Consider the following 27,958-nt stretch of genomic DNA (forward strand, 5'->3'; position numbering starts at 1 on the left):
TTCGCTGGGGTAGGTTTTAATAAGATTCTAATAACGTTGGTAAGGAGCCAAATTACAAAATGCCCGGAATACGGAGTGCAAAACCTCAGAGACAAAATAAAAACTCATAAAAATATAAGAGCCCTTTAAAATCAGTCATAATCTTTAGGATAAAGAAACCACTTTCTCAACAAAGGGACTGAGCATGTTTAATAAAAACTGAGTGGGATTAAAGACAGGTGTCCAGTCAGCCACACACACCCCAACCCCCTGCGATTAGTGTCAGAGGAGGGAGGCGCAGAGCCGGGAGGTCCTGTCACCAGATCTGGCGAAAACCGCCTGGAGGCACCTGGATCTCCCCACATCTCACTTAAAGGTTAGGAATCCTTTACTCCCAGGCTGTGGCGTGGCCTTGGGAGTGGCTTTGGGAGTGGCCTTGGGAGTGACCTTGGAGTGGCCTTGGGAGTGGCCTTGGAGTGGCCTTGGGAGTGACCTTGGGAGTGGCCTTAGGAGTGGCCTTGGGAGTGACCTTGGAGTGGCCTTGGGAGTGGCTTTTGGGAGTGGCCTTGGGAGTGACCTTGGAGTGACCTTGGGAGTGGCCTTGGGAGTGACCTTGGAGTGGCTTTGGGAGTGGCCTTGTGAGTGACCTTGGAGTGGCCTTGGGAGTGACCTTGGAGTGACCTTGGGAGTGGCCTTGTGAGTGACCTTGGAGTGGCCTTAGGAGTGGCCTTGGGAGTGACCTTGGAGTGGCCTTGGGAGTGGCCTTGGGAGTGGCTTTGGGAGTGGCCTTGTGAGTGACCTTGGAGTGGCCTTGGGCGTGACCTTGGAGTGGCCTTGTGAGTGACCTTGGAGTGGCTTTGGGAGTGACCTTGGAGTGGCTTTGGGAGTGGCCTTAGGAGTGACCCATGATGGCCGTCCATCCACACAGTCCCCACCCCCACAGCAGGATGGGGGCCTTGGGGGCAACAGGATGAGCTGTCTGCTTGGGAACAACTAAGTAATATGTGACCAACAAACCAAAAATGAGACATAAAAACACAGGAGTCCCCACCCCCAGAGGGACAGGAAGCCACTCCCCTGTGGGGAGCAGGACAGCAAAAGCAGAGAAAGTGTCCAGAACTCAGCTCCGCCACCACGAGGACGGCGGGTGGGGGCGCCCCTTGACTCTAAAGCGCACAGCTTAAGGCTGCTGCCGTGTGGGCCCTCCATTCGTTTCCAAGGGCACTACACGTTCTGCTTCACTGTGGCCAGATGTTTCCGTCAGCGCGCCGGCTCTTCCCGCGAGGGACATGATGGTTATTTGTCCACCAAGCACAGGCAGCTGCGTGCAGCAGCTGTGACGTGCAGTGGGTGACAGCGCGCGTGGGGACACTCCCCTGCACCCCGGCAAACCGGCACGAAAAGGGGAAGGCACCCCATGCCAGCCCCTCGAGACGAGCCGGGCACAGGCCCCTTTATCTTAACCCTAAATCAATAGCTTAGTCAGATGCAGATTCCGTGCGACGGGAGAGAGAGTCGGGGAGATGAAGCTTTGCGTGGATTAGCTGTGCGTCTCCGTGTGCTGCCCAGCGACGGGAAGGCTGCGTGTAACTTGCAGATGAAAGGCGCTCCGGCTCCCTGGGGGAGAGAAATCCCCACCTCCCGGCGGTTTAATGGGACGTGACTCACTGAAGCTTCTGGCTGGGCCTGCTGTTGATGGAATCAAAGTCAATGACAATCTTGCTACACTTGGGTGTGAATTTCCTAAATGGAAGAAACAAAATAGATAATGAAAGAGATAAACCGAAGAACGTGAGTACATAAGGTGTAGCCCACAGATATGGGCAATAGGGTGGTGAAGACTGGGGGGCGGGGGGGGGGGGGCGGGTAGGGGCTAGGAGAAGGGGTGTAAAGGGGGGGGAAGGAAGATATCTGTAATACAATCAACAGTAAAAAATATATTTTAAAAAAATATATTTTAAAAAGAAATATAAAATGGTATTATCCAGTGAGTAAAGTAATCTGTTTAGTTTGGCTTAACCCACATTTTCTGTGGGGACTCACGTTATCCTATAGGAGCCAATTACAGGGCCCCGTGCAGAAAGGAACATGGCCCACAAGACTCAGATCCAGCCCTGACCGGTTTGGCTCAGCAGATAGAGCGTCGGCCTGCGGACTGAAGGGTCCCAGGTTCGATTCCGGTCAAGGGCATGTACCTTGGTTGCAGGCACATCCCCGGTGGGGAGTGTGCAGGAGGCAGCTGATCGATGTTTCTCTCTCATCGATGTTTCTAACTCTCTATCCTTCTCCCTTCCTCTCTGTGGAAAAGCAATAAAATATATTTAAAAAAATTTTAAAAAAGACTCAGACCCAGCAGATGCTGGGAGGTGTGGCTTGCAGGCTCCTTGGCTGGCTGAGCACATGAATTATTGGGAGGCAAAGGACCCCTAACACGTTAGCTGTACAATGTGACATCCCATCACTACCTTTCTCGCCAGACTTATCGGGTGTTCTAAGCCAGGGGTGGGCAAACTTTTTGACTCGAGGGCCACAATGGGTTCTTAAACTGGACCGGAGGGCCGGAACAAAAGCATGGACGGAGTGTTTGTGTGAACTAATATAAATTCAAAGTAAACATCATTACATAAAAGGGTACGGTCTTTTTTTTTTTTTTTTAGTTCTATTCATTTCAAACGGGCTGGATCTGGCCCGCGGGCCGTAGTTTGCCCACGGCTGTTCTAGGCAATTTCTATAGCCAACGTGAAATCACTCTTATGCAAAAGAGTCCATTTTCTTTTGCCTCTTATACATAGAGCCAAAAAACCAGCTAGGTTTAGCAAGGAGTCCGTTTTAAATGCGTGTTATAAAAAATGCAGAAGTGAAATACTAGTACACCCACTATATATTTCTTTGCTCATTGATGTACCTTCTATAACAGTTAAAAAGAAAATATTTGGGGACTACACATATTCTTTTAAAAATCAATAAAGAGTCAATGTCTAATTATTAATATGTAAAAAAAAATGTGGATTTAGTGTCTCATAGAGCGTATCAGATTCACGGCCTACAACCTGTATCCCCAGTGCCGAGCGCGAGGGGCCAGGCGTGTTCCTGATCCCAAGAACCCCACTGCTGACCGCAAGCTCACAGCCTCCAAGCAGGTGTCCACCATGAATCCAAGGTGCTGGAACTCACCTGCAGGTCAGACCTGCCCCCCACGCTCTGCCTGGCAGAGACGATCATAAACGTCTAAGTGGCTGCCAATCTCAGCCTCAAACGCCGCTGTCAAGAGGGATCCTGGTGTCTCACCTGGAAGCGTACTGTCACCCTAAATGTTCTATGACAGCCGGAGTTGTCACCCTTCCAAATGTACAAAGGCTAAATGTTCTATTGTAAAACTTGTGAATGTTTAACAATTTCTCCCTACGAGAGTCATCAGCCCAAGCCCTGGAAAGCTACCGACATTAAAGCGCCACCCGCCCGGCCGGGTGGCCCAGGGGCTGAGTGCTGACCGATGAGCCAGGAGGTCACGGTTCCATTCCCGGTCAGGGCACGAGCCCGGGTGAGGGCTCAATCCCCAGTGGGGGGCATGCAAGGAGGCAGTGGATCGATGATTCTCTCTCATCATTGAGGTTTCTATCTCTTTCTCCCTCTCCCTCCCTCTTTGAGATCAATAATATTTTTTTAAAAAGCACAATTATTAGCCAGAGCATCTTCAACAACCTCTGTCACTGCTGTTAAAGATCTGCCCCTAAAACACAGAGGCTCAGCCCACGCCTTGGAAGAGGGGCCGGAGGTGAAAGGGAGTCGGGCATCACAGGCAGAAACGAAACACGGGTCCAGGCCACACCCCCCTCCATCAGGCCACACCCCCCTCCATCAAACCTCAGGCCACCCCGTTTCTCCATCAGCCCCCCCCCGTTTCTCCATCAGGCCTCAGCCCCCCCCTTTCTCCATCAGGCCTCAGCCCCCCCTTTCTCCATCAAGCCTCAGCCCCCCTCTTTCTCCATCAGGCCTCAGGACACCCCCTTTCTCCATCAGGCCTCAGCCCCCCCTTTCTCCATCAGGCGTCAGCCACCCCCTTTCTCCATCAGGCGTCAGCCACCCCCTTTCTCCATCAGGCGTCAGCCACCCCCTTTCTCCATCAGGCCTCAGCCCCCCCTTTCTCCATCAAGCCTCAGCCCCCCTCTTTCTCCATCAGGCCTCAGCCCCCCCTTTCTCCATCAGGCCTCAGCCCCCCCTTTCTCCATCAGGCCTCAGCCCCCCTTTCTCCATCAGGTCTCAGACCACCTCGTTTCTCCATCAGGCCTCAGCCCCCCCTTTCTCCATCAGGTCTCAGACCACCCCGTTTCCCTATCAGGCCTCAGGCCACCCCCTTTCTCCATCAGGTCTCAGGCCACCCCCTTTCTCCATCAGGCCTCAGGCCACCCCCTTTCTCCATCAGGCCTCAGCCCCCCCTTTCTCCATCCGGCCTCAGCCACCCCCCTTTCTCCATCAGGCCTCAGCCCCCGCTTTCTCCATCAGGCCTCAGGCCACCCCCTTTCTCCATCAGGCCTCCGGCCCTCCACTCACCTGAAGGCGACCCCAGCCATATCAAACAGGAGTCTGGCGGCGGTGGACTCCTCGCTATCGTGGTACTTATCAGACATGAATATAACTTCTTTGATACCTTAAAAGGCAACAAGGCAAGAAGCCCCGTTAGTACAAGCACAGCGATGCTACCACGTCGGACGGACAGACGGACAGCAGCGCTGCGCCCTCCGGGTGCCCAGCAGTTCATCTTTTATAAGAAATCATGCATCCACTTGATGGTGGTGTCTGCAATGAATCGCCTCTCCCGAGGGCGCGTCCACACCACGTCCAGTGGCTGCAACCAGGAGCTGAGCTCCGGTCCAGCAGCGGACAGGCACAGCAGCGGACAGGGACAGCAGCGGACAGGGACAGCAGCGGACAGGCACAGCAGCGGACAGGGACAGCAGCGGACAGGGACAGCAGCGGACAGGCACAGCAGCGGACAGGGACAGCAGCGGACAGGCACAGCAGCGGACAGGGACAGCAGCGGACAGGGACGGGCGGTGTTGAATCTGCCCTCAGGCCTTTATGGATTTTTTTTAACAAATGCAAAGTGAAAACAGACAAGTGGTCAAGCCTCGGTATGATTAACAAATTTCCTTTACTGCGGGCAATCAGACATTCTCTCTTCATGAGGCAATTACTGTTGAACTCCAGAGGCTCGGGGGCGGGGTGGGTGGCGGGAGCGTGCTGGCAAAATCGGAGAGAGACCAGCGACTTCCCTGGACGGCTCTGCAGACCCACACGGAGCAGACCGGGTGCTTCCCCCGTCTCACCAGCAGCGCTGACCTGAGGCAGGACCCCGGACGGCACTCCCCACACCAGCTCCGCAGGGACAGCAGGGGGCTGGCCCCCCAGGGCATGCACGGCTCTGCCCACGCCTGCACCGCCTCGGTGCCTGTGTCCCGAAGGACCTTCCAGCGCCTGCGGGGGAGCCGCAGAGACTCTGGTTCCGACACCGGCAGACCCCCTCTGCTCACAGACCCACGGGCTCCTGAGAAACAGCCCCTCTAAGCTGCACATCTGGCCAACGCGCGGAGAGTTTTATGGAGACAGAGTGCGGCCGAGTCTCAGATGTGACAGTTTGAAAAAGGCGAAATGTTCAGAACACAGTGCTGTCGCTTCCCGGTAAGAAAAACTTAACATGGTTCCATCGGAGTCTTATGACATTAAAATGCAGAGATATGGTTAGGTCCTCAAATATCTACCCTACATTAGCTACAAATTAAAATTTCACATACAGCCTCCCAGCTGACCTTGTACCTGACAGAAACTCATTCCCCCCCTCGCCCGCACCCCGCCCCCCACCGTAATCTATGCACGACATGCCAGAGAACAGAAAACTGACAGTAACGATATGCAAAGCCCGTGTTGCGTTTTGGCAGCTTGCGGTTTAAGAAGTTGCAGACGAAATTAGAAACATGTTAAGAATCGCAGAGGATGCAATTAGTCGCAGAATACCTGGCACCGTTCAGAAACAAAACACGGGAGGCATCCGGCAAAGTCGATAGTGCAATTAATTTAGATCCAAACAACAGCAACGGAGGATCAAACCCATCTGCGAGGAGCGGCGAGGGGCAGGCCGCGATGCAGGCGTGACAAATGGGCCGCCCGCGCCTACCTGCCTGGATGATGAGCTTCGCGCATTCGTTACACGGGAACAAGGCCACGTAGATGCTGCAGCCCTTCACGTCGGCCGAGTTCTTGTTCATGATGGCGTTCAGCTCGGCGTGGCACACTGCGGGCGGGAGCGAGAAGAGAAACACTTACACTGGGGCTCAGGAAGAATTCACCAATAGCTGAAGCATTCCGTCCCGCCCTCTGAAATCCATATATATGGAGGCTGTCCCAAAATGCACGCAAGATTTGAATTTTGCGTGAGCATTAACAACAACAACAAAAAATAAAAGCCCTATTTTACTTGGTTTATTGAATCAGATTCTAATATCTGTCGCCTTTTGATTTCAATCCCTTCAATTTGATAAGCATTCCCAAGTACCAATGATGACCCAGGAGCAGGGACAATGAAGACAAATGAAGACCACGGCTTTGCGTATGTGCCAGCAAAGCCGTGGAGGCCATTTACCCGATGTGCTATTCCATACATAACCCTATACTGTATACTTTATGAATCAATAAAAAATTTACAATTTTTAATTATAAACCTGTGTTTTCTATCAAAATTACTTCTTGCATGAATTTTGGGACACCCTATATAAAAGGCTAATATGCAAAGTGTCCCCTCAGGAGTTCGACCAGGAGATGGGGAGTGCACTGACCACCAGGGGGCAGCATGAAACACAGCGGGCAACCAGCAGCGGCGGCAGGGCACTGAGGGAGTGAGGGAAGGAGGAAGCGGGGAGGCAGGGAACCTGATGGGCCCTAATCGATGGCCAGGCCTAGGAACCCCACCCGTGCACGAATTTCATGCACCAGGCCTCTAGTAACATATAATAGACTCGATTTTTAAAAAAAGTAATTAGAAACCGAAAGTGCTGAGAATGCCAATGAGGGCCATGTGGCCTGACGGGTTGGCCATTAGAGGCACCCCGGTCCACGCCCAGGGACTGTGAGCACCTAGAGCCGCCAGGAGGGGCCGGGGTCAGGTACCTCCCCCCAGCCCCACCCCGAGTACAGCCACAAGGCCCTGGGGCGTGAACTACCCACATAAAATGGCTCATCTGTGTGCTGATATGCACACGCGGGGATGTGCTTTCGCTGTGGCCACCGAGAAGGCAGGAGCAACTAAGAGCAAGAGAATCAGGAAGTGGAGCTGAGCTTTTCTGACCGAGGGATCTGGGTGGCCTCATGGCTCCCGGCCCACACGCACACATCCTTGTGGGTGCCCAGTAGTTCGTCTTTTATAAGAAAGACATGCATCCACTTAACGGCAAGGAAAAGTCAAGTTTGGGGTTTTCTTTATTGATATCAGAGAGGAAGGGAGAGGGAGAGAGAGATAGAAACATCAATGATAAGAGAGAATCACTGATCGGCTGCCTCCTGCACGCCCCACACTGGAGATCGAGCCCATAACCCGGGCATGTGCTCTGACCGGGAATCGAACCGTGACCTCCTGGTGGATAGGTCGACGTTCAACCACTGGGCCATGCCGGTCGTGCGAAAAGGTCAAGTTCTTGCTACACTGGCTCCTTCCACCTAAGATCCCTACATGGGGATCCAAGGTCATTCCCAGACTTGCCGGAATTCCAGGATGAAGGGAGCCCCCTCCTCTCCCCTCCCGCACCTTCCCAGGGCCTTGGGCCAGGGTTCGCACCGACCAATCCACGGGCGTTCCTCTCAAGGCAGGAGTTGTGCTCACCACTCAGATCTAGTTTGGAATCTCCTACCTGCTCGGTGCGGTGGCTAGATGCTATCTTTTTTTTCTATCCTCACCCGAGGATATTTTTTCCATTGATCTTTAGAGAGAGAGTGAAAGGGAGGGAGGAGGGAGAGAGAGAGAAACATTGATGTGAGAGACACATTGACTTGTTACCTCCCGAATGCACCCTGACTGAGCCCATAAATCAAACCTACGATCCAGGCACGTGCCCTTGACCGGAAATCAAACCCGAGACCCTTCAGTCTGAAGGCTGACCCTGTAATCACTGAGCTGAACCAGCCAGGGCACTGTATGCTATCTTAGTTGCTATTTCCTTTTCTGGGTGCATTATCTAAGGCTATATTATATCTCCCTGTGGCAGAGATTCACACATGTCTGCAGACTGGAATCCTCGGATGTTCCAAAACACGGCGGTCTGGGTCCCACACCCAGAACCTGATAGGGCCTGGATGTGGACTGGGCTTTGAAATCTCTAAGCGGTTCCCCCACGTTTCCAACGTGCAGATGTGTTTAGGAAACACTGCCTCCCAGAACCCTCTGGCATCCCCAAGGTCACTTAACAACACACGCTACACATCCAAGCGCTAAAATCAATGTTTGCTGAACGAATTAATGACTATCTGGCCGTGGTCCAAATCACACAAATCTCCTAGAATTATAACTGTGGGGCCTCCGAGGGTCTCCTCGCCCTCTCCCACCACCACCAGCCTACACACAACGCCTTCCTCCGGGCACATTTGGCCGTGACGTCCTCCCTCGGTCAGAGAGCCTTTGCTGAGGGCCTCCTCGGGCCCACCTTCCTCCCAGGCCTCCCGGTCTCGGGTGGGGTGGCCGCTGTGCGTGTCCGGCCGCGGCTCTGTGATGCTGCGGGCAGGAAGCTGACCAGGGCCCTCCCAGAAAACGCTGGGAGCGCTCCTTGTAGTCCACGAAGGCCACCTGTGGATTTAGGAGGTCTCAGGCGCCTGTGGAAACCAACAGTCTCAGGCCTTGTAAGAAAATCTCCCAAAAAAGAAAAGCTACACTTAATCAGATCGCAACCCACCAGAGAACCCCTGTGGGCCAGAGGGACCTGAGCCAGCTCCCTGAGCCCACAGTCCATACACCCCCAGGGCAGGGGAGGACAGGGAGGAGGAGGGACGGGCTCCAGGCTCAGGAGGGCGCTGGCCTTGCAGAAGTCCCCTTGCCCCCACATCCTTCCCATGACCAAGTCCCCAAGCCTGGATTAACCTCGCTCCGTGTTAAAACAACTAGATGTAATTATTTCTTCTATTTCCCCCTCGAGGGCAGGACCAGTCTTCTAGATTCGTTGTGATCCCCCGGAGTCTAACGCGGTGCCATGAACATCATGGGTGTTAAATATTTATTGAATGAATTAGGGGGAAATGCAGGTTCTAGTTATTGATGCCAACGCCAGATACAGACAGTCCTCTTAAATTCAAATATCAAACATAGGCCTTCCCACCCAATAAACACTTTTTGATGGTGTTGGTATTACTCTTCAGAACTTCGGAGTTTCTGAATCTGGGAGAAAACCCAGTGCACTGTCCTCTCTTGAATTTCTAAATTGTCACGTGGACGGCAACTGTCTTCCTCGAATTCATTTTGGGGCAAAATGTAAGACTGTCTGCCTGGTTCATTAAGAAAATTACCATACGAAACAGCCTTTCGTGGGCAATGGGCCAGCATCCCTGGGTAAAGGGTGGTTCAGAGAAATGACACCCAGGACCATGAACAGACTTCCTCTCTCTGACCCACAAAATCGCAAGATGAAACCGATAAAGTTTCCTGTTAAAAAGACATGAGGGCTGAGTGCCAGGCACATGTGGGCTCTTTCAAAGGAACAGTTCACGACCCATGACCCCCCAAGTCAAGCTAGACAATGAAGAAAACAGCCCAGCTCCGTGGTTGAGTGTCGACCTAGGACCCAGGAGGTCATAGTTTGATTCCCGGTCAGGGCACATGCCTGGGTTGCGGGCTCCATTCCCAGTGTGGGGCGTGCAGGAGGCAGCTGATTCCTTCTCATCATTGATCTTTCTCTCTCTCCCTCCCTCTCTTTTCTTCTCGGAAATCAATAAAAATTAAAAAAGTAAAAAAATTAAACTCGTGGAGTGTCCAGGCACACTCGATTTCTCTGGATCATCTGTACCTTTAGCCTCGGAAGTGACACCCACTCCCACCTTCCCGGAGCCCCCTGGGCCCACCAAACCCTGTCTGAGAACCCTGTCTGATTCGCCCTGTCTCCCCAGCCTGCACCTATGGGGTTGAGGAGGGAAACCCCAGCCCCGGGCTACACCTGACACCTCTCCTGGCCCCACCCACCGGGAACACCCCGCTGCTGTCTGTCCAGATCCTGGCACGGGTCTCGCAGGTCCACGACCCCACAGCCCCTGTGGCTCTGACCCTCGGCTTCCCCTCCCAACCCCCCTGCATTTCCCTTCAGAACTGACCCACCAGGTCCCCAGACTGCCTGCCCAGAGGAAACTGGACAGACGCCTTGGGACTCGTTCGATGTGTTCACGTAGGTCAATCAGAGTGGAGTGTGGGGACTCACTTAGCCGGGCTGGCCATCAGAGCTGATCAAGTAACAGGCAACTGCCACCTGGGCTCCAGGCCACAGAGAGCACTCGGCAGGGAGCAGGCCTGGCCTGGGAGGGCGTGCTTCGAGCCCTGCCAGCCTGGCCTGGCCTGGCCAAGCATCTCCCCCACCCTCGCATCCTCCACCTGCGACTGAGGCAGCCTCGAGGTACAAGGCCCCACTTTGCCACTTGAAGCCTGTGACCCGACCGGGGGCACGAATGCGCCCTCGGTTTGCAGGAACAGTACCAGCTCTCAGAAAGTGCATTTCCACTAACTGAATCAAAGCAGTTTAAAAGATACTAAGTAATCCAATTTTTAGCTTTTCCCTAATGTGCCCGGTTTCCTCCCTCCATCTTCCAGAACAGCCAATCTTTTCCAAGACAGGCTCTGACCGCAAAACAGGAGTCTCCTCGCCCATGGCCAAGGGCAAGCCTCTTGACTCTGTAATGCATATAAAACCTCCACTTGTCTCTGAAACAATGCTTTTCAAACTGCAGGTCGTGACACCGGTTTAGTGAGCTATAAACAGCATTTTCTTTTCTTTTTAATGAAAAGAGAAGGGCTGAGATTAGAACGCACCCACGTGGCAAGGTTAGGTACTGCTCCTAACACTTCCGTGTGTGTGTGTGTGTGTGTGTGTGTGTGTGTGTGTGTGTGTGTTTTGTTTTTGTGTGGGGTTTTTTTGCAGGAAAATTATGTCACCATGTAAAAAGTTCAGAAACACTGCTCTAAGGAAACCCGCTGACCTCTGGAATATGCTAGTAATGTTTACAACCAATTGTTCTCTTAAAATGGCCCTAATCTGTAGCGTCTGCCCATTTCTGTGGTGTAAATGCTGCCACTCAGCCAATTCCCAGCCCCCAACATGGCGGGGAAGTGAGAAGAGATGCGCACCTCAGCGGTGGTGAGCCGGTCCTGGCACGCCACTGCATGGCCTGCTCTTCATCTAAACCCAAAGCCTCCTCGGGCTGCAATCTGACTCGCCTGCTCCCTGGCCCTTGGTTAGTGACCACCCTCCACCCCAAGTCCTCTCAGGAGGACCGGGGCCTTTGGGGTGCCCTGCTTTCAATGGGTCCTTTTCTTTCTCTCGACTTTCTAGGCACGTCCCAAAGTCCAGTCCTGCTCTCCGATGCGTTCATTCTTAAGATTCTCAGGTAGCAGATCTAGTTGCAAAGCCCCGAAATCTCCATTTCTAACCCCAGTGTCCCCTCTTCTCCTCAGGCCTTTCCCTGGGTGACCCGAGTCTTCTCCATCACGTCTCTCGCTACGATACACAGTCCACAACTACCTGCGAGCAAGAAGGTCAAGAATAAATTCATCGTTTTCCGATGCTGGCATTCTGATCGCCTTGGGATACACGCGGCAAGAGCTACGAGGAGATGAGTGCAAGAACCACCCCAGGAGAAAGGTTCTCACCGGGATGGTGAGAACAGCAGGGTTGTGTATCATTGGAATAAAGACTCAGTACCCCAACGAGAGAGTGTCTAGGACATAATTCATAAGATAGCTAAATTGTCTCTCCCCCCCCCCCCCAAAAAAAGGCAAGTTTTCCAACTGTCTACCTAGAACTACTCACCGATGGATAGGCAATAAGCAAAAGAACTCCCCGAGCACTACCAGTATATTTGCTAAGCAGCAAGGGCGCCACAAAACCCTCCGATGGCTCTCAACATTGTTGGAAGGGGAAAGAGGCAAATGCTGAGGGTATCGGATCAGCACTCACAAAGCTCCCCACCGCCGGAGGAGGGGTGATTATAAGACGGTCCTCCGTTTTGGTCTTTTCCTTCCCCCTTTTCTATTACTAACTGTCAGAATTCAGCACTGCATTACCCTTGGACCATGGAGCAGAGATTGTATAATTAGAAAACTGTTATTTTTCAAACTCCCTCTCACCAGAGCTTGATTAATCCTTACTGTCTCGTGTAGGCGGTTCGAGGCAAGTTTGACAAATTAACAGGATACATTCCATCTCGGTTCGATTTAGATTTAAGAGGTTCGACATTTTATAAATTTGACTTTCATCTCATTTGATATAAGACTCATACAATATCTATTTTAGACGGCAGTAGTTTTAAGGTCACTTTAATAGGTTGAAACAAAGAAAACACCTGTCTGGCCGGTGTGGCTCAGTGGTTGAGCATTGACCCATGAACCAGGAGGTCAGGGTTTGATTCCCAGTCAGGGCACAGTCCCCAGTGAGGGGCGTGCAGGAGGCAGCCGATCAATGATTCTCTCTCATCATTGATGTTTCTATCTCTCCCTCTCCCTTCCTCTCTGAAATCAGTAAAAACATAGTATTTAAAACACAACACCTTCTCTCAAAATACCCAAAACCTTGGATAATGCTAAGCAAATGCTAACTGCTGCACAGATAACTGAGCAGAAATAGCGTGGCTCTCCTCTCGGACCTGCAGGTGCGCCCAGCACAGGACGGGAACCCGGGGGCCTGAAGGAATTTGGAGTCGGGAAAACTAGGTTTCTACTCCAGGTAAAGAAACCCTCCAGACTGTTTAAAACTCCTCGTTGTCCGTGGCGTGGAACTTTGAGAAAAGGCCTCCCCCGGGCCTGAAGGGCACTCTGCCAAGGCGGAGCGGAGGAGCAGGGAGGAGGGGAAGGGAGGAGCGGGGGTGGGGGGAGCGGCAGCTTTGGGAGGGTCAGGCGAGGGGGCCAGGCGAAGGGCCCCTGCTGCACTGAGCCCGGACCTGCGCCACCTCTGCCAACTCGCTCCAGGCGGCACCGCTCAGCCTTGGACGCCTCTGGGAAGCACCCTTGCCCCTGACCTTGAAGGTCCTCGGCGATGCAGCCACCCACGGTCACGGCACAGACAGTGCGGCTCATGGACACGACAGAGGCCAGGACTCCGGAGCCCGGGGCGTCTGCTCCCGGCCTTCTAGAAGAAAAGGTGGGGCGCCTCACCCCGCAGTTAACAGCTGACATGAAGGGTGCCCCAGGCCAAGGTCGGCCTGTGCGCTTTTAAAAATAACTCGATGCTGATTTGTATAAGATATTCCGTTCCTGTTCCGACGACACAGCTTGTGTCATTGCTTCTTGAAATACGGGTCTAAGTGTATCCACTTCTAGAGTCACTAAACGCAGGTACATCTCCCCCGGGCTCAGCATCCCCCCTGCTCCCCGCCCCCCCATGCCTCAGGTGCCTGATGGGTACACACAGGGGTGGGGGCAGGGGGGAGGGCATGCACTCGGTCCTCTCAGATGCATTTAGGGAACTTTCACAGCTTCTGAAGCTAAAATGGAATTCAAGGACTTATTTCTTAATTATTGAAAGATACCCTGACAGGGCCTCATACATCACCCAGCCTCCAGGTGCCGATCCTTCCAGACGGTAATTAACGATAGAGTAGCCTCGAAATGTAAGCCCTTCCAACCCACCACCACCTCCAGCACCCTCCCCAGAAGGTTATAAAATGTTCGTTATTATGGCGACCCCCAAACCCAAAGCAAACATTTCTAGACTTTGTCCCAAACAATACCACTCCTCCACACTCCCTAGGGAAGTGCCCACATCTGTAAGGAAGCAATGGGGTTCACTATCAGGGTTTCAAAGGCCCTGGCATACAGGTGGGTAGGGGACGGGAGAAGCGACCTGGAAACCCACAGTACGGCCCTCCTCCAGGGCCACCCCAAGCGGCCACACCCAGCTCTTCTCAGCTTCTGCTCCCCACCCCTCGCCCCAGAGACACCCTCCCCGTCACCCCACCCACCCCCATCTCCCCTCCTGACAACTTCTTGGTGTGCAAAGCCCACTCACTCTCATGGCTTCTCAGGCAGAGCCCTGCCCGCTCCCCCTCCACTCCCCGGCCAGGGGAGCCCCCTTGGTGCCGGGCTGCGGCCGGGAGAGGAAAGGGCTTAGAACTGGACAAGGTTCCCATATGTGTTCAGTGACAAGACCTCGTTGCAACCTCACTGGCCCAGCACGGCACCCACAGGCCACAGCTGCAGGGGCAGGCAGGTGACCGAGGCCCATGCTCAGACACGGACAGAACCACAGCAGGAGAGGGGAGCGCGGGGAAGAGCCTGGAAAGAGGGGTTCAAGGCACTCTTTGTGGGCGGATGGGACTGAATCTGCAGGCTGTGCTGTTTCTATGGGAAATGTGTTGGGGTTACATGTGCTTTTCAGAACACAGGGGGCTCAGCCTCTGCTGGCACGAGGGTTCGAGTCCCAGCCACGCTCAGCCACCAGCCGGAATGGTCGCCCTCCCTCCCTGCCTCCGGTCGGTGAGGAGCACGCGAGGAAAACGCTGGGGAAAGCTTCGTGAGCTGGAGAGAAAGCTGCAAACGTCAGATCTGGGCTTGTTTTCTAAGGACGCACAGTCCCCAAAGGACCTAAATAGACATTTTTCGAAAGAGGACATTCAGAAAGCCAAGAAACATATGAAAACATGCTCAAAGTCACTAATCATCCGAGAGATGCAAATCAAAACAACAATGAGGTACCATCTCACACCTGTCAGAATGGCTATCATCAACAAATCAAAACGACAAGTGCTGGAGAGGATGTGGAGAAAAAGGAACACTCGTGCACTGCTGGTGGGAATGCAGACTGGTGCAGCCACTGTGGACGACAGTATGGAGTCTCCTCAAAAAGTTAAAAATGGAACTCCCATTTGACCCTGTGATCCCACTTCTAGGAATATACCCCAAGAAACCAGAAACACCAATCAGAAAGGATATATGCACCCATATGTTCATAGCAGCACAATTCACCATAGCTAAGATATGGAGGCAGCCTAAGTGCCCATCAGTAGATGAATGGATCAGAAAACTGTGGTACATCTACACGATGGAATACTATGCTGCTGTTAAAAAGAAGGAACTCTTACCATTTGCAACAACATGGATGGAACTGGAGAGCATTATGCTAAGTGAAATAAGCCAGTCAATGAAGGAAAAATACCACATGATCTCACTCATTAATGGATAATTAAGCCCATTATAAACTGATGAACAAAAATAGATACAGAGGCAGAGCAGCATCGAACAGACTGTCAAACTGCAGCAGGAAGGCTGGGGAGGGTTGGGGGACGGGAGGAGGTGGGGTAAGAGATCAACCAAAGGACTTGTATGCACGCATATAAGCACAACCAATGGACACAAGTGGGGGCTCAGCCTACTGGGGGGTAGGGGAGGCCAGAGGAAGATCAAGGGGGGGAAAAAAGGAGGCATATATAATACTCTTGGTAACACTTTAAGCAATAAAACAAAATTTAAAAAAATGAAGAAATGAAAGGAAAAAAAAAAAAGAAAGAAAGAAAAAAGAAAGAACGCACAGTCCGGGCCCAGCGGGCCTCCCTGTGGAGAGCGGCGAGGGGAGCCGGGACAGGGGCTTCCTCGCAGAGGCGGCAGGTGACCGCGCCCTCTGCCACCTGAGCACGCAGGCCACCCCCCGGCCTGTGCTCAGAATCCGGCACCGCAGGTCCTGGCGTCCGGGCGACCCTTCGGGTCCTGGCGATACCGCGGGCTCTGCCCCACCCCATGCACCGCCAGTGGCCTTCCTTTCAGAGGACAAATGGAGCCACTGCTTCTGGCACCGAGGGGCGCGCCGTCCGGGGGAGGGATGTTCACATGACAGTGCCCGTTGGCAGGTGAAACTAAGAACAGGCCACAGCGGCAACGCGGAGGCAGCCGGCCCTGCGCTGGACCATGTCTGAGCTGCTGCTGCTCCCACGGTGCCCGAGGGGAGTCTGTCAGCAGAAAGTGACGCAGAAAGGCACTCTGGCCGGATCTGGGGTCTGGAGAAGGGGAGGGGCTGCTCCCTGAAAAAGCGGCCGAATCTTCCAGGCTCCCCCACCTGCAGCCCGGCTCTAAGGGGGGTCCTCCACGGCAGGTCCCGTCCCATCTCCACTCCCGGCCCCACAGGCCACAGAAGGTCCCCGTCCCGTCTCCACTCCCGGCTCCACAGGCCACAGAAGGTCCCTGTCCCATCTCCACTCCCGGCCCCACAGGCCACAGCAGGTCCCCGTCCCGTCTCCACTCCCGGCCCCACAGGCCACAGCAGGTCCCTTTCTCGTCTCCACTCCCGGCCCCACAGGCCACAGCAGGTCCCTTTCTCGTCTCCACTCCCGGCCCCACAGGCCACAGAAGGTCCCCGTCCTGTCACGGATCCTGGAACCCAGCCGTGGGCGTGTGGGAACAGCCGAGTCCTCAGAGCCACCTGCTCTGCGTCTCCCTGTGCTGCTTCCCCACGTGGCCCCTTGGCCACCTCCCCATCTGCTGGTTCTGTGACCTTCTACCTTTTGAAGCCTCAGCCTGTGAAAGGGGGGAGGAGAGGCCCGCAGAAGACAGACAGACAGACAAACACGGTGCCCCCTCGCCTCTCCTGCCCACCCACCTGAGGCCAGGCAGCCCCACTGCTGGGCTCTGCCGATGGGGAACAGACATTGCTCGCTCTCTCTCTCTCTCTCTCTCTCTCTCTCTCTTTCTCTCTCTCTCTCTTTCTCTCTCCTGCTCTCCCACCCCCAGGCCTCCCCTCGCTCCTCTCGCCAGGGCTGCTGGCACCCAGGGGAGGCACCCAGCCCCAGTGGCAGTGCCCAGGGCTAAAGAGACTTCTGACCGTGGTGCTTCCATTATTGATAATAAAGCCCCCAGAACCCGAGCTACACTGCTCCCCGAGGTGGAGGGCACACACCCAGGTCAGGAGGAGGGGGGCATGGAAATGCTGTGTGTCTTCGACGACGGCGGGTGAGCCAGGCCCAGCGCCCTTCCCACTGTCCCTGAAACAGCCTGAATGCCCACAAGGCTGAAGAAACACCACTAGCAGCAGCACTAACCAGGGCTCCACAGCTCTGTGCTGCAAATGCCCCTCCTGTGTTAACAGGCCCACAGGGCCGGCGGGCCCTGAGCAGTGCGCGCTGGAGCAGGAGTCGGGCGTGTTCTAGTTAATTCCAGCGCCGCAGGCAGCCAGGCAACTCCCTGACCCCGTCCAGCAGGCAGAAAGCGGGGCCTCGCTGACCGAACCCGGGATTTGGGGACCAGGTCAGCTCCCGACAGGGCCCTACCTTCCCAGGACATCCCTCCAGGTGTTTCTCCTGTGTGGGAGCCTGCTCGCCCTCCTCCCCGCCTCCCACTGACAGCCTTGTCCCGCCCTCCCCAGCCTCGTCCCGCCCTCCCCGGCAATGCTGAACTGATCACATCCCCACTGCGACTCCACAACCTGCGTGCCCGCTGTCCCTGCCCCCACTTGGCGTCCCAATTACTAACCAGTGTGCTATTCCACTCCCTTCAACACCTTCCTCTTTTCCCTTCTTTAAAATATATATATATATACACACATATATATATGTATAAAATTTCAGAGAGGAAGGGAGAGAGAGAGAGAGAAACATTAATGATAAGAGAGAACCGTCCATGGGCCGCCTCCCGCACACCCCACAATGGGGACAGAGCCTGCAGCCTGGGCATGTGCCCTGACCAGAGAATCAAACCGTGCCCCTCCTGGTTCATAGGTGGACGCTCAACCACTGAGCCACGCTGGCCAGGCTTTCCCCCTTCTTCCTCAGCAATCTCTCTCTCGATTGGATTATTCCCATCAGCGAAAAGTGCCAGCAAAAACAGACAAACCCACAAACACCAGACCCTCCCCTCCCGCAGACAACATAAACCTTTCTCGGCCCCAGCTCCCACGCTGGCCACTGCCCATCGGCCTTGCTCTCATCACAAACATCTCGAACCACCTCCACACACATCTGTCCCCACTTCCTCTGCTCCCCCTTCCACTGGCTCCCATCTGCCTTCCGACCCTGCCGCTCCCTCCGTCGGAGTTGCTCTTTGAAACGTCAGCAATGACCCCAGGTTGCTAACCCTGCGGACATGTCCCAGTCTCCCTAGACCAGTGGTCGGCAAACTGCGGCTCAAGAGCCACATGCGGCTCTTTGGCCCCTTGAGTGTGGCCACGAAGTTTCAATCGCACTGTACGTGCGCGCCCGCATGTGTTATTTTGTGGAAGAGCCACACTCAAGGGGCCGCGGTTTGCCGACCACTGCCGTAGACCTCACAGCGGCTGTGCCGCAGCCAACCGCTCCCTCCTTCCCACAAGGCAGTCCTGTGCTCCACCATGTCCCTCTCCGTCCTCACAGGCCCTCCTCCCCCACCCAGCCTCTCAGTGCTGCAGGCCAGGGCCCAGCCTTGGCACACCCTCCCCAGGTCACCTCCCCCGTCTCCACAGCACTGATGTCACCCAAATGCCAAACCTGCCGCTGCTGACATCTCCCCATACTCTTCAACCCAACCCGACACCCTGACACACCATCCCAGCCTCAGGGCCCAAATTGTCCTCAATCTCCCGCAAGCCTAGGTGCTCTGCTGAACTGCTGGGGGAAGTCCATCTCCCTCCCCCACCCCATATCCCCCCCACCCCGCCCTCTGGATGTGTCTCCAAACACTCCCTGCACCCCAGCCTCCCCATCTCCAGCACGCCCACCCTCCCAGGCTCCCCACCAGGTCTGCAGGGTTACCCCATGGCTGGGCTCCCCGCTTCCACTCCTGCTCCCAACGACCCATTTCCCACACGCAACCCATGTCATCTTTCAAATCCAAACTCCTTACCCTAGGGGCCCTCAGCCCCACCTCACCCTCCAGCTTCACCCCCTCAGCGTGAGCCAGGTCCCTTCCTTCCAGACGAGGCTCCGAGTGCCTCCAGGTCCGGGGACCCGCACCCCGCACCCCGCACTCCCACTGCAAGGAAGGCCCTGCCCCTGTTTTTCCCATCCCCCCAACACCCATCTTGCAGGACGGGGCCCAGCCGATCCAGCAGATCCCTGTGTACAAGTCACCTCCTTGGGAAGGAGTGTTCAATAATATGTTTGTCTCATCCGTGTCTACCTCCTCCACGCTCAGCCTGCACGCCCCCGAAGAACCAGGCCATGGGATTTCACGTGCCCTGCAGAGCACCTGGCGCAGACCGCACACGGCAGCCGCCCTGGGAGGAGCTGCGGGCGAGTGAAGGACGACAGGGGGACGTGGCGCAGGACACAGTCCGTTATCCTGTCTCAAAAGGAAGCCAGCGGACTCGGAACTCCCCCGTCACCCACAGACGACGCACGCTGATAACGGGGCAGGTGACTCATGAGTATTTATTCCCGTTCCTACGGCAGTGATGGCGAACCTATGACACTCGAACTCATTTTTTTGGTTGATTTTTCTTTGTTAAATGGCATTTAAATATATAAAATAAGTATCAAAAATATATATCTTGCCGAAACCGGTTTTGCTCAGTGGATGGAGTGTCGGCCTGCAGACTGAGAGGTCCCGGGTTCAATTCCGGTCAAGGGCATGTACCTGAGCTGCGGGCTCGTCCCGGGTGGGAAGTGTGCAGGAGGCGGCTGATCGATGTTTCTCTCTCATCGATGTTTCTAACTCTTTGTCTCTCTCCCTTCCTCTCTGTGGAAAATCAATAAAATATATTTTTTTAAAAAAATACATCTTTGTTTTACTATGATTGCAAAGATCAAAAAATTTCTATAGGTGACACGGCACCAGAGTTAAGTTAGGGTTTTCCAAAATGCTGGCACGCCGAGCTCAAAAGGTTCGCCATCACTTCCTAAGGAGTTATAGCTCACTCACCGAGGGGGAAAAACGACAATGAGGAACTCTGCTTCCCTTTCCCACCTAAACTCAAAATTAATGGCGTTGGGGACAAAGTCTTTTAATTGCAGAATTTAAAAATTCATGCTCCGTTATCACACTCGATATTTTAAATGTACTGCGGCATCTATCATTTGCAAGAAGTGCAGAGATGACGTTCACACCTCCGCTACACGGCCGGCCCGGCCTCCCACCAGCCCCTCACATCCATCGCCCTGCGCGCACCGGCCTTCTCCGCGTAGCGTACGGATTCTCTTATTCCCACCTACTCTCCATTTAGTCCTGAAGCCAGGCAAGTCTTGTGTTTCAACAAACACTGTCACACGGACTGGTTTGCAAAAGGATTTGCAACTCCTTTCTTTCTATTTGGCTCTAGAACAGCCTCTTGTCTCGGAAGGGGTCTAAGTGTGCCTCTTCCAGTCAGACCTCCTCTTGTGCTTAGAAACGGCCTTTCTCCTCCTGGCTGTCCTCCTGCCTTCCTCATCCCTGTCTTCTGATGCCTGTGTTTGGGGGGGGCCTTGCTCGCCTCAGGCCCTCCTGTGTGTGCCGTCTCTGTCTGGTTTACACTCACCTTAGAACAGGAGCAGAGCTGCGCCTCCGAGGAGGGGAACAGAGCCTGGTTCTAGTCACTCATCCACAGGCAGAGGCACTTCCTCCGTCCCCGCCACCGCTGCTTTGCTGGGGGGGTTGGGGGGGCCAACCTTCACCCAGGATGCTTTAGAACTCCCCGCAAAGCCCCGGGAAGGGAAGAGCACCCTAGTTAGTCAAAGGGGACCAAAGCTATATTGTTTAATTTCTCCTTGCAACTCAAGAGCTGGACGAGTCCTCAAGGATCATTTCTTTCACAAAGACATTGAGAAGCAAACGTCAGCCATGGATCTAACAAGCCCACGGTCGCTGAGCACAAACACACCACACCCGGACCCGGGGCCTGGGAGCCGGTCGGCATTCCTTCCCGGGAATCTGACCACTGCCTGGTAACCGGCAGCTGTGCATATTAAAGACACGTCCCCCCTCCAACCAGGAAACCCACGTCCTCAGCGGTAAAAGTAAAACCAATACAAACATCTTCGAAAACCTCCAGGAACCAGGCTGGAGTCCCCACTTCGGGGAGCAAGCAAGATTACATATTCCACTGTAATTCCAGTGTCAGCAAAGCTTACGAAGGAAGGATTCTTGAGGGAAAAAAAAAGCAAAGTAAAATAAGACTAGTCATTCAGGCCAGAGGATCAGTCAACATCAGCGTAAGGGCCAGAGACGAACGAACAGAATACAAACTTCCACGAGGTAATGTGACTCTTTACAAAACAAAGAGAAATATGTGTCGTTTCTCAGGTGGGTTCGACCCCATGGACCAGCTTCTCCGGCTCCTGCCCTTCCCAACAGGGAGCTGTCAGTGTAGGGCCCTTGTAGACGTTCAGAGTAAAAGAGGAATCTCTAGCACCTCAAAAATTAACCCTGAATCCACAGATTAAAATATATAGATGAAAATCAAATAAATTAACAAAAAAAGTCATTATTTATTCTTTTCTGAAGAACTGTTGCCAAACAATTATACCTGAAAGTGGAATGTGCTTATGTGAGCTGGTTAATATATATTTTTGCGGGGGAGGAGCCTCATACATAAGCCATCAGGTTTCCCTGTCTATCTAAAACAGGGGTGGGCAAACTTTTTGACTCGAGGGCCACAATGGGTTCTTAAACTGGACCAGAGGGCCGGAACAAAAGCATGGATGGAGTGTTTGTGTGAACTAATATAAATTCAAAGTAAACATCATTACATAAAAGGGTACAGTCTTTTTTTTTTTTTAGTTTTATTCATTTCAAACGGGCCAGATCCGGCCTGCGGGCCGTAGTTTGCCCACGGCTGATCTAAAACATCGCACAGGGAAATCTGAGTTTGCTTCCTGATTCATAAAAATCATCTACTTCATTTCTTCTCTGTAAACTTGCTTGAAGGTTTTCCACTGATTATTTTGTACAAAATCCCTAATGTAATCCACCGTCGGGCCGCAAGCACTAGCTGGCCAGGCAGGGGAGGGGTGGTGGGAAGCTGTAAGTGAAATGAGAATTCTGCAGGAACAGAAACAGCAAGTCATCCAATCCAGGGACCTGCCTCACAAAACCAGAGGGCATCTGACTCCAACCGGCAGCAGGAACAGATTTGATCTTAATTACTGGGAAGCCCTTACAAGTCCTGACGAAGTCGCAGCTTAGCAAGGATCAACTTCTTGATAAATGAGTTTCTCCAGACGAACCTTTTGGATACCAAAGAAATACCTCACACGCGTGGCAGGGAGGAAAATGCCAGTGTTCGGGCGGGTAAGGCAAATGGCTACGTAATCACTAAAACGACATCTGTGCATGCTTAGCAATATGCTAAATCTGAGAAAAGAAAGATGAAATTTAAATATGAAATGTACAGGCGCGCTGCCACACACGGGCAGAACGGTTCAGGGTTGCCGTGGGGCATTCTCGCCTCGATGAACCCAGCGTTTTCCTCCCCAGCGCGATGGCCTTCTAGAGCATTCCTGCAGAAATACAGACTGACGCTGGGAACAGCCCCGAGTCGCCACACCTGCCCGATGCATCTACAGTGTGGCGACCGCCCACTCCTGGGACATCAGGACTCGGGTCCCTCCCACGAGGAAGCGGTGTGATGACACCGGCAAAGCCACCTTGGCTTCTTGAGTGCCGGATGGAAGAGAAGGCCAGGCAGAGGCAGCTTTACCCACAACCCCCCACCAGCAGGTGTGCCAACACACGCATACGAGCCTGATGAGCCAGGGGAGCCCTGGTACCGGTGTGAGCTTGAACAATGGCTCCCAGGAGGCAGTGAAGGCAGCCTTGCTCAGTGGGGGGCCTGAAAGCTGTTTGACAGGGTCCCCAGATATTCAAGACTTAGGAGTCACTGGCCTAGAGCTCGTATAATCTCTAAAGCCCTTTATGGGGATTTACGCATCATCTCTGACCCTGATAGAGCAGCGCAGCCACCACGATGTCAGGGAGGAAAGACAGCATGAGTCTCCCCAATTCCAGACACCGGCGATTATTTTTATAAAGGAATGTTTGAAGTCTTAAAACACAAGTAAAAAGAATTTGCATTTTAGTCAATTATCACCAAAACATTTCTATTCTACCATAGGCTATCTAAACATTTTTTTAATATATTTTTCAAATATATATTTATTAAATATGATTTCAGAGAGGAAGGGAGAGGGAGAGATAGAAACATCGATGATGAGAATTATTGATTGGGGATCAATAATTCTCCCACCCCACACTGAGTATCGAGTCTGCAACCCGGGCATGTGCCCCAACCAGGAATCCAGCCGTGACCTCCTGGTTCATAGGTCGACGCTCAACCACTGAGCCACACTGGCGGGGCTCTAAACATGTTTTACTCTGTGGCGGAAATTCCTGGAAAAGACAAGAATGTTTACAACCAGCCATCGTTATCTAGACGGAGAGCCCGTCTTCGTGTATTTCATGACCGTAGTAACGCTAAATGCCTTTTAAAAACCATTTAATACCTTCTATAACTTTTACGGTACATCAAATTACAAGCGTACTCTCGTGGAAGAAAACTGTCTACATTCTAACACAGCTGTGTGTAAAATGAATAATTGATAAGTGAGGGCAAAGAGCTTCGAAAACCTAGAGGTATCGTACGGATAGTAAAAAAATGCTGCAGCCAGCCAGCCAGCCAGCCAGGGCCCAGAAACTCAGCCACTATGCAAAAACAGCAATCCGTGAGGCTGGACCGATGCCTGTGTGGGTGGGGTTTTTTAATTCCTCCTGGAAAGGAGCTCTGAAAGGTCCTCTCTCCAACTCGGGCAAAAGGCAGTGTCTCTGACAAACAAAACAGCTACTCGAGGTCCCAGCTCACTGGGAAGCGGGGGATTGCGAAGGAGCTGCAGGCCTCTGGCTTCTGGGTCCCTGCCACCCATCTGCCCCGCGCCCACAGTGACAGGACGGCACGGGTCCCCCTTGGTGGGCCCCTCAGGAACCAATGCCGCCCCCACCACGGACATCTTTTGCAACCAGCCTCAGTGCCCCAGACTGACGCCCTGAGAACTCCTCTGTGCCGGAGGTCAGCACGAGGACCCACGTCTCCGTCTGGATTCTGTGAAGGAATGACCGTGGTCCGACATTTCAGTGTCGCTGCTGACTGAACGCATGGACCCTTTCATTCTGCGATTTTATACGGACGCTGAACTGTGACATGAACCTATGCACACACCTACGAACGGAGCCCTTCCCTTCTTTCCTACCATCGAAAGCTTACGATCAAAGCAGGATGACAAAACGTTTCGGAACTACGTTAGCACCTCTTCCAGTTCACACACTCCACGAAGCCAGGAAGTGCCGGCTGAGCCAACAGCCTCACGTTCTCCCCACTAGTGGGGCCCCACTATTCCTGCTCCTACGAAGGCTCATCTATAATAATAAAAGCTAATTAGACTGGACAGCCAAATGACCTTCCGGACGACCTTCCGGACAAAGCTGGGGCTGCAAGGGCCGAGCTCCTTGCACGGATTTCGTGCATCGGGCCTCTAGTCTGACTATGAAATGCCCGTATTCACTAAACCATGCTTTATTCCCTGGAAACCCTGAGCGCTTGGTTGTTCTCCCTGCCGGCATTCCTCACGTCCTCTTCCACCTCTGGGCATCTTTTTTTTTTTTCTTTCCAAAACATAGCAGCTGCCTGAAGCAGTTTGAAAAGAAATCGATGGGGTTTATTTCACATGATTGAGGCCCGAGAACATTAGTAAAGTGCATAGCTAGGCTAACTGCAGACCTGGGATTCTGCAGGAGAAAAACCCACAGGAAAGCTGCAGGGAAGAGCCCACAGCGAAAGGCCTCCCATCGCGCCCGGGACCACTTCCCGAGGCACATGCTTTCCCAGAGGGGTGGCCTTAGTCCCCGAGACTTCCACCAGGGCTGGCCTGTTCATCCCAGACACGGCACAGGTCCTGACATTATAAAGACTCGACACGAAGCACCTGCAGCCCACTTTGCCTCGTTTACACCTTAGTTACCAAATCCCCAAGGAATTAAGGGAAAAGTGAAGCATAGCCTGTCCCTCCCAGACACTCTCTGAAGTGATTCTCCCTGGGGCTCAGGTAGGCAACACAGTATACAAGACCGAGGGACCCTCCCCTAACTTAAACATGCAAAACAGACGGCCAGGCCCAAGGGGCCCTGTCCCAGGCCCTGTCCCACCCGTCTGGCTTGTGCTCTGACCACAGCCCCCCTGGGACTGCGGAGCCCCCAGGACGGCAGGAGGCTACAACATCTTCCTCCTCCCCAGGCCCTGCTTCTCCCCAGCGCCAAGCCCCGGCCATGCCTGTGGAGCTGGCTCTGCTTCCAACCTGCAGGGCCGTCACGCACAGTCCTCCCCGGGGTGCACAGTCCTCCCCAGGGCAGCGGCCCTCGGCACAGAAGCCGCCACCAATGCCCTGGCGGGTACAGCCGGCGGTTCTCCATGGAAACACACCCGGCCCACGCAGGCCACAGACCCCCGGCCCTTAGGGCCAGGCTGTGTGCCACCACCAGGCTCCCTTCCATTCACTGGTTCTCTTTGGAACTTAAGAGACGGGAACAGGAAATTGGGGTCGTTCAATAGGGTTTTTTTCTTTCTTTCTTTCCAGCTGCTGCTGACTGAGAAGGGGAAAAACGCTCTCTGACCAAAGCAGGACGGGATGCCAGGCTCGCCTACCGTAAGGGTACTTGGTGTCCAGCTTCCGCTCCGCTGTCCTCCTCCAAGGCAGCAGGTCATCGCTGCACCCGTTGGGCATCCCGTTGTACCCGATGCCCACAATCTTATTTTCTGCGTTGACGATACAGGCTCCCACCTGCAGCAAAACATGCCCGAAGGCCTGGTCACTGCCTGGCCGGTCTGCCACGCTCGAGGCTGTCAATGGAACCAGAGGCCCGCAGAGCTCCAAGAGGGCACGCAGCTTCTGGGGGTGCTAGGAGCTCTGCGTCCTCACTTCTGTTCCGTGGCGGTTCCCACGAGCCAAAGAAAGGGCGCCCCTGGCCCCAGATCGGGAGGAGAGGCACCGACAATCTCCCCCACAGGAAGACAGACGCATAGGGGTGCAGCACAAGGGCAGCAGCTTCACTCTGCCCCGTGAACGGCCTTTGCAATGTGCTCATTGGCAGGCATCTCTGCGTCAGTGAGGGCCCAATCGTCCTCCTGCGAAAGTCACTTACCTGGGAATTGGGATCTTTGCTCCTCTGTGCCGACAGGAAGGCCACGGCCATGAAATACTCGGGCCATTCCAGATAGTCCTCACGTTTCTTGCAGGGGACTTCGCTCATGCTGGGTCTAGAAGGAAAAACACAACAAACATCAGCGGAGAAAAGCATTTGGGTCAATCCGCTCTCCGGTCCACCCCAACCCCATTCAGACTGCGCATGGCAGGACTCGGACAACTTCCGGTGCGTGTACCAGTCAGATATCATAGGACATGGCCCCCCCCCCCGCACCCCCCACCCCCGCCCCAGACCGTCTCTGGTCTCAAGAATATTAAGTTACTATTTCAGAAGTTTGAATTTGGCACACAGAGCTTCACATTCCCAAATAGTTCACCTACGTACTGCTTTGTCACAGGCTTTTTAAAAAGTCAATACCAATGCCTGCCCTACAAATTCTCATCCCGCACCACCCTCTGTTCTAAAATGGGGCCGGGGCAAGCGGGAGGGGTGGGAAGAGAACACTTATTGATCACCTAATACATTTCAGATACGGGTAAAGGCTATACATCACCTCACTCAGCTGCCTTCCTAACTAAGGCAGACAGTACCACCGTCTTAGAGAACTTGGGTAACTCGCCCTAAGTCAAGCAGGATTATTACCCATGCCCGTCGGATTCCACTTGGCACTGTCCCACCTCTGACCTTAACTAGATCCTACGTCCCTTCCCTTCCCCTTAGATTCCCCAGGTGGGACAGTTATCAAGTCTGAGGTGAGGACTGAATAAAGGAGGAGCAGCTCTGACAAGCGCCCCCTGCTATCACTAAGTCCAGGTTTTAGTTAGGGGCGTGCGCTTGACCGCAAGCAGGCACCACCTCTACAGCAGGGAGAACCCCGGAAGGGGACCCGACACTTCCAGCAGAGAGGGGAGAGAGTCCTTTCGGGGACGAGGAGGGAGGTCAGCACGAGAACTGGGAGGGTATCACTGAGAAGTCTCCAGAAAGCCTAGACAGCGGGGCTAAAGGAAGGCAGCCGAGACTGAGATGCGTCCACAGGCCGGTCTGGGAACCAAGGTCACCCAGCGATCATGTTGCCCGAGTCCTGTGAACCCTCTCAACAGCAAGCAAGCTGGATAGGCCTGGTTTAGCACCCAGCTCAAGGGCTGGCACCCTAACTGCTGCAGGCTGCCAGGGAAGCGCTTGCAACCAAATGGCGGGGGGGGGGGGGGGGGGGGGGGGGGGGGCGCAAGAAGTGAACTTATCCTCTCGGGGCGCCTTCCCAGAGTCTGGTTTAACGCTCAGGGGTGCCCCAAACCCAGCTGCAGAAACAGGGGAGGGACTAGTCCAGGGAGATGCCCCCAGTCACCCGCAGGACAGATCGCAAGCCCCTCCCACCCCCTCGATTCCGATCCAGGACGAACCACGCGTTCCCACCGCGCCCGCAGCCGGGCCGGCCACTTTCAGGCCCGCGTGCGCCTCCCTCTCCCGGCTCCCCAGGGAGAAAGGCTCCCGGAGACCGCGGAGGTCGCCGAGCGGCTGAGCCCGGGAGGGGGGGCGGCCTCGGGCTCCCGCCCCCCGCCCGGCCGCGAGCCCGCGCCCCGCACCCCCCGCTCGGGCCGCGCCACACGCCGCGCGGGCCGCGTACCCGCCCGGCCGGCCGGGTCCCTCGGCCCCGCTCGGCGACCTCAGGCCGGCTCGCCCCGCCGCGCC

The 27,958-nt window shown here is 54.2% G+C and overlaps 1 protein-coding gene across 4 annotated transcripts; it reads right to left on the reverse strand.

The window, feature by feature from the left end:
* DCTD (dCMP deaminase) lies at positions 1–27,958 on the reverse strand. Of its 4 annotated transcripts, none has more exons than XR_011470716.1 (7): positions 27,894–27,958; positions 26,267–26,381; positions 25,770–25,905; positions 6,152–6,268; positions 4,531–4,627; positions 720–1,722; positions 1–567 (listed from the first exon to the last, which is right to left on the reverse strand). XR_011470716.1 is itself a non-coding variant. In XM_070408141.1 (6 exons), exons 2-6 carry the CDS (start codon positions 26,372–26,374, stop codon positions 1,644–1,646), a joined length of 537 nt encoding a protein of 178 aa, XP_070264242.1. In that variant the 5' UTR covers positions 26,375–26,381; positions 27,894–27,958; the 3' UTR covers positions 1–1,643. The 4 variants fall into 4 exon arrangements, 1 of the variants encoding a protein (XP_070264242.1); XR_011470715.1 differs by having other exon boundaries at positions 1–614; XR_011470714.1 differs by having other exon boundaries at positions 1–414; positions 473–1,722.

Source organism: Myotis yumanensis, unplaced genomic scaffold (assembly GCF_028538775.1).
Source record: "Myotis yumanensis isolate MYYU_CA2020_CCGP unplaced genomic scaffold, mMyoYum1.0.hap1 SCAF_3, whole genome shotgun sequence".
Taxonomy (NCBI): domain Eukaryota; kingdom Metazoa; phylum Chordata; class Mammalia; order Chiroptera; family Vespertilionidae; genus Myotis; species Myotis yumanensis.